This window comes from Bison bison, unplaced genomic scaffold, assembly GCF_000754665.1.
Source record: "Bison bison bison isolate TAMUID 2011002044 unplaced genomic scaffold, Bison_UMD1.0 scf7180017860457, whole genome shotgun sequence".
Lineage (NCBI taxonomy): Eukaryota > Metazoa > Chordata > Mammalia > Artiodactyla > Bovidae > Bison > Bison bison.
The window spans coordinates 120,608-127,651 of NW_011491029.1; the positions used below are offsets into that span (position 1 = coordinate 120,608).

The following is a 7,044-nucleotide window of genomic DNA, read 5'->3' on the forward strand; positions in this document are numbered from 1 at the left end:
GGGCCCACCGTCCCCCGTTTCCCTCACCACTTCTTAGTCCGTCTCTTGGTTCACGAGTCCCAGTACACGTGGCGTTCTTCTCACGCAGTGGCAGTATCCCTGTGGAGCTCTGCCTTTGAAAGTGTGACGACTGCAGCGGCCACTTCAGAGAGTCCCTTTCCCCCTGGAGCTAACCCGTGAGCTCCTCATCAGACATCCCAGATGGGCGCCACCTGTTGTTATACCTTCCCCACCCCCCCACCCCCGACCCCTGGGCTGTTTCCGAATCTGACTGTGGTTAGCACACACCCTGAGTTTAAAATGCACTCGCTTAGCTGGCTTAGAATATAGTGCATTATCCTCTTTTCAGGAACATTTTTTGGGTACCTGTATGTGTATGGCATTTTAAAAACAAAGTTAAATAATGCAGACCAGCAACTGATCACTGTTGCTGAATTAGTTTCCTTGGAAATAGGTTATTGGGGAAGAAGATATAAGAATTTAGGCCTGAAAGTGCATTAGAGGTCATTTAATCCAACCCCTCATTTTGCAGAGGGCAGAAAGGAATCAGGGCAACTTGAATAGGTCTGGGGCACAACTCATCCATGGCAGAACTGTTCCTAGGTATACACTAACCATGTCCTGCGGTGCGTTTTCTATAGGCAGTAGTCAGGGCTGCCTCCTTTGCCTTTTCAACAAAGGTAGAAGATCTTAGTTTTATCCTCTAGGAGTGGGAAGCCACAAAAGACCTCAGGAAGCTTACAAAAGAAAAAAAATATATAAGTAGGTAACTCTGAAAACAGACACATGAGCACAGCTGGCAGTCCAGAGAGGAGAGGAGATTTCCATAATCCAGGTAAGAAGTGGTTGGGACCAAGATTATAAAAATTAGAACGGAAGGAAATAGGATGGCATTCTGTTGTTACCATCTTTGTTGGAATAGTGATATCGAAAGTGAAAAGTGAAAGTGAAAGTGAAGTCGTGTCTGACTCTTTGCGACCCCATGGACTGCAGCCTACCAGGCTCCTCTGTCCATGGGATTTTCCAGGCAAGAGTACTGGAGTGGGTTGCCATTGCCTTCTCCAGGAGATCTCTCCAACCCAGGGATTGAACCCGGGTCTCCCGCATTGTAGGCAGACGCTTTACTGTCTGAGCCACCAGGGAAGCCCTCTTTGTTGGAAGAGCGATATGGAATAGGCCTCAAATGTAAGGACTGTTTGGATTTCCCTAGTGGCTCAGATGGTAAAGAATCTGTCTGCAGTGCACAAGACCCAGGTTCAATCCCTAGGTCGGAAAGATCCCCTGGAGAAGGAAATGGCAACCCACTCCAGTATTCTTGCCTGGGGAATCCCATGGACAGTGGAGCCTGGAAGACTGCAGTCTGTGAGTCGCAAAGAGTAGGACACGACTGAGCAACACACACACACACACACACACACACACACACACGCATGCACGCACAAGGACTGTTCAGATTACTGCCAAGCCCCTGATCGAGGTGTGGGGTTTGTTTTAACAGACATGGGCCTCTGTCTTCAAAGATGTGTGCAATTTAAAATAGATGACACTTTATACAAAAGATGTTGATAGGACAGGCAGGCAGTTGAATGATGGCTTTGTGACTTGAACATATTAATAGCTCTGGGAGCACTATTACTCCAGCTATCGGGATGTAATGTGAAGTTTCAAATGCCTGCACTACAATATATAAAGGCATCTGTTAGTAATGACAAAAGGCTGACCCCAGAGCATTTCCCCGAAGTAAAAAGAAAAAAAGTGGAATTAGGGCGGGAGGTGGGGAGCGATGAGGGAAAGGGGGTCGAAGTCGGGTTCCCGCTCTCTGGCTGGGAAAATGCTTTACTGTATACCTAATCGGGCTTCGTACTACACCCGGGCTCTGGGAGAGAGGGCCCGTCCCCTTCCGTTCCGCTCCGTTTTGATCCTGCAGTCAGCTGCAGAGTTATAGATGAAGTGACAAGGATGGTATCTTGATTGCATCCAGCTGCCTGGAGTAAGTCAAGGGCAGAGAGGCCCCGCCTGAGGAGCCGCGCTTGCCGAAGCCTCCAAAGGCGTCTGAGAGCCAGGACACCGTGGGGCTTTCAGAGCGGTGACATTCAGCGTTCTGTGACCCAGTGTCACCAAATTAAGTGTCCCCAGAGAGAAGCCTGGTAAGTGGCTTGAGCTCACAGGAAGAGGACTGAAATCAAAACAGCCTTCGACCCTAAAACTGAGCCTGTGTTGTTATCATTGCTGTCAACTAGGGGCTTGAAAAGAAGAACCCCTTGGGAAGGTGATTTCACCTTCCTTCACATGGATTAGAGAGCTGTGCTGTGCTGTGCTTAATCGCTCAGTCGTGTCCAACTCTTGCGACCCCATGGACTGTAGCCTGCCAGCCTCCTCTCTCCATGGGGATTCTCCAGGCAAGAATGCTGGAGTGGGTAGCCTTTCCCTTCTCCAGGGGATCTTCCCAACCCAAGGATCAAACCCAGGTCTCCTGAATTGCAGGCTGATTCTTTACCATCCAAGCCACCAGGGAAGCCCAGGAATACCAGAGTGGGTAGCCTGTCCCTTCCCCAGGAGGTCTTCCCAACCCAGGAATTGAACCGGGGTCTCCTGCATTGCAGTTGGATTCTTTACCAACTGAGCTACCAGAAAGCCCCAGATTAGAGAGTTGACTCAAATACATGTGGGTGGGGGGAGATGGGATTCAGCTTCTATCCAGCAGAGGTGCCAACTGAATGGATGCCCCCCACCCTGCCCCTTCTCCTCTACCTTGCCTGTTGCTGGTGCTGAGTGCAGTTGCTTGTGCTCGTAGCCCTCCAGAAACCTCTTTCATCCCATTGAGACGAATTGATGATGGTGGTTGTGATGTGGCTTGAACAGGCAGGTGCTTGGTGCCAAGCAGAGAAACCTGGCTGTGCAGTTTGGTGGGGTCTACCCCAGTCTGCAGGCCAGATAGAAGTTAGGACCCACAGCCTGTGTTGTGGCTCCATAATAGTATTATATTAATCTGCTGAAATACAAACCCCAGAGTAGAGAGAACACAGCCGCAGCATTATACATCTGAGGAAATGTTTGACACTGATTCATTTGTCTGCAGCTATTATGATGACGCCTGTGGCCGATTAGCTCAGTTGATTACAACATGGTGTTCATGAGGCCAAGGCTGTGGGTTGGAGGCCTGTTAGGTGAGCTGGTTCCACACAAAGGAAACCTCTTTCCGCCATTCCAGACCACGTTCAAGATCCCAGTCAGACATCCCATGAAAGCAGATAGATGATCACAAAGACTGGGCAAGAGAGTGTAATGACTCAGCAAATGTCCCTTACCTGCTCCTGGAAAAGCGATTTAAAACACGTGCTTTAGCGATGGTGAGTTGTTACTGTGGTCTTCTCACACAAAGGCTATCACGTTATTACGAACGATGACTGGTGATCAGTACTGTTGCAGGCCTCCTTTCTGAATGAAGAAGTGTGCTAGCTCTGGCTGTGAAGAAAACAGGAAGGGGCTTTGGTCCCCTTCTTTCCTGCTCAGCTTTTTCCTGCTGAGGTTTTGCCTGTCCGTCCGTGCCTTCAGCAGGTGTGCGTGGAAGGCTGTCATGCACTCTGTACTTGGAATGCCACCGTGAACCTCTGTCCTCATGGAGTTTAAACTCTGCAGGAGGAAAAGAGATAATAAAAAAAATAGATGATAAATAACCAGTGCAGTTTCATGAAATGGAAGTTTGATGCAGAAGAGCATGGAGTGAGGGGTCTAATGAAGAATGGCTGGTCGGGGATGGCATTTACCTTGGATGGGAGGGTCTGGAAAGGCCTGTCAGAGTAGGTGATAGTTAACTAGAGACGTGACTGATGGGCAGGAACCAGCCTTTTGAAGAGCTAGGGGAACAGCCCATCTGAGAAATAGCAGGTGCAGAGGCCTTAAGGTCTAGTCACGGTTGAAGGACAGGGAAGCCCCTGACTCGTCGAGAACGTGGTAAGAGAGAGGCTGGAGGGAGGAAGGCTGTTTAGAACATGCGGAGGAGTTAGCGTATTATTCTTAAGAGGAAGCCATCTTTTGTTTTGTTTTATGGGTGGAGCATTTTTTAACGCTCTTGTCGAAGGGGATGTTATGGATTGAACATGCCTAAAAAAGGTATTCCCTTTTTTACCTTTCACCAAAAGTCTTCCCTGGTGGCTCAGACAGTAAAGCATTTGCCTACACTGTGGGAGACCCAGGTTCAATCCCTGGGTGGGGAAGATCCTCTGGAGAAAACAGTGGCACCCCACTCCAGTACTCTTGCCTGGAAAACCCCATGGACGGAGGAGCCTGGTAGACTGCAGACCAGGGGGTCGCTAAGAGTTGGACATGACTGAGCAACTTCACTTCTTCACTTCAAAAAGCTGAAATCCTAATCCTTAGTAACCTTACTGGAAATAGGGTCTTTTCAGAGGTAATCAAGTTAAAGTGAGATTGTTAGGGTGGGCCCTAATCCAGTTTATCTGGAATCCTTATAAAAAGGAGAAATTCGGACACAGAGGCGCACACTCAGAGAAGAAGTCCCTGTGAAGACAGAGGTTTGGAGTGGTGCGTCTACAAGCCAAGGAATGCCGGAGATTGACAGCCACCCACCAGGAGCCGGGGGGAGGCAGGCAGGATCCTTTCCCCGGGTGAGATGGCCCCACCAGCACTTTGACTTCTGATTTCTAGATTTCTGTTGTTTTAAGCCACCCACTTTATGTTTTAAAGCAGCCCTGTGCTCGGTTGCTCAGTCATGTCTGACTCTTTGCGACCCCAAGGACTGTAGCCCACCAGGCTCCTCTGTCCATGGATTTTTCCAGGCAAGAATACTGGAGTGGGTTGCCATTTCCTACTTCAGGGGATCTTCCTGACTCAGGAATCAAACCTGCATCTCTTGCGTCTCCTGCATTGGCAGGTGGATTCTTTACCACTGTACCACCTGAAAGGTGTGGGCAGGCGGGGGGTCCTAGCATGCTGACTTTGGGAAAGCAGTGACACATCCTCCCTGGTGGGGCAAGCCTCTGGGTGCTGTAGCATGCATGACCATAAGACTTAGATACATGTGGGTAGATAGATAATGAATATATATATAAATTAATAGGATGGCACCCGCTGGTTGAATTACCCTGTAAAGCATACCCTACTCTTCTTTTAGAAATAGTCCTTTTGAGGATGCTCTGTAAATGATGGTTTGGAAGGGCAGGGGTGGAAGCACACAGATTGGAAGCCTGCTGCAGTGACCCGGGAATCCACAGTGACCTGGTAATGACGGTGGTTTGAGCTGGGGACAGTGTAGCAGAAGCAGTAGGAGGGCGTCAGAAGTAGAGTCAGCAGCAGCTGCTAGAGGACTGGGTGTGGAGAGAGAGGAAAGAAGGAGGAAAGGCTGGCCCAGATAGTTTACTGAGGCAGGAAAGACTGAGAGGATGGCTTTTCCCAGGCTGTGGAATCAAGAGTCATGCTTCGGACATATTAAGTCTGAGGTGCCTGTTGTTAATCCAGCTGAAGGTATTAAGTAAGTAGTTGGTTGTATCAGAAACATTCAGGGCCAGACCTGCATTTAGAGGTCCTCAGAGTCTAGATGGTATTTAAAAAGACTGAAGCTAGATGTTGCTTGTGGGGAGAGTTTAAGAGGGTATAGCTCTCCGGGACTAGGCCCTCAGGAACTCCACTGTGTAGAGGTCTGGGCGAGGATGAGGACTCCGTGGTGCTGAGCAGAGGCTCCAGGACAGCTGGTAAATTGTCAGTATTCACTAATGGTTAGTAGTTTAAAGGCTAAGGAAATTGTATGGAAATACATGGAGGAAAGTACTGGATGTACCCCACCCTTGTATACCAATTCTGTTTAACAAAACTATATCTCAGAGCCTTTCCAAATGTGGAAATAAAATTTTTGTTTTCAGTAAAATCAGGCAACATCTCTATGCCTAAGGCTTCCAAAAGATCGTAAAAAATGTCTTTGTGCTCCAGATAGGTTTTTTTTCTTTTTCAGAAGCAGAGACTTTGTAAGTTTCCACAATCATCAAAATTTACCATAAATCATGGTTTCATTTATACTTCATTTGTGCGTTCATTAAGAGTGGAACCTATTTCACTAATCGCCTGTTGAGAGATTACATACCTTGGCGCAATTCAAGAAACTGTTAGTCTACATTACTTGAAATTTCCAAATACAAACCCGAAAGTTTTAGAGGAAATTAGAATCAACATTTATCTTTGAATGTTGGCAGAAGAACTAGCACCTGTTGGATCGAATTTCTTCAGAAGCCCATTCTGCTCTTAGTTTGTGAAGATTTGAATGCAGGGATTCTGTCATTTAAAGAGCTGAGCACTGTACTTGCTTATTGTCTGAACTGGGGATTGATTGCTGATGTGTTTCTGTCCTCAGGTCTGGCGAGAATTTCCTGACCGGTTGGTGGGTTACCCGGGTCGCCTGCATCTCTGGGACCATGAGATGAATAAGTGGAAGTATGAGTCTGAGTGGACCAATGAGGTGTCCATGGTGCTCACGGGGGCAGCCTTTTACCACAAGGTAAGGTGGGGACGAGCCTGAAGCAAGTGGGGCCGAGCTGACGAACATGAGAGCATGATACTCGTTTTGTTTCGCCAAAACTAAATTTCGCCAAGTTTAGGGAAAATGTTCTGTTCAGAGAGCTTAGGAAGGCCATGCTGTGTGATTTAAAAAAAATAATAAAGTTATTTTTCTAATTATTAAAGTATTACATGCTCAAATATGGAACAAATTTATTGTATAAGAAAAATCACTTAAAATTCTATCATAGGATTGCTGCTGCTACTGCTGCTAAGTCGCTTCAGTCGTGTCCAACTCTGTGCGACCCCATAGACAGCAGCCCACCAGACTCCCCTGTCCCTGGGTTTCTCCAGGCAAGAACACTGGAGTGGGTTGCCATTTCCTTCTCCAATGCATGAAAGGAAAAGTGAAAGTGAAGTCGCTCAGTCGTGTCCGACTCTTAGCGACCCCATGGACTGCAGCCTACCAGGCTCCTCTATCCATGGGATTTTCCAGGCAAGAGTACTGGAGTGGGGTGCCATTGCCTTCTCCAATTA

The 7,044-nt window shown here is 47.8% G+C and overlaps 1 protein-coding gene across 1 annotated transcript in view; it reads left to right on the forward strand.

Annotated features, from left to right (window-relative positions):
- The window catches only part of EXT2 (exostosin glycosyltransferase 2), a 136,156-nt gene that overhangs the window by 117,393 nt on the left and 11,719 nt on the right, over nt 1–7,044 (forward strand). The window contains exon 12 of the mRNA XM_010832223.1: nt 6,365–6,508. Within this exon, the coding sequence (XP_010830525.1) occupies nt 6,365–6,508 (144 nt within the window). The remainder of the gene's footprint in view (nt 1–6,364; nt 6,509–7,044) is intronic.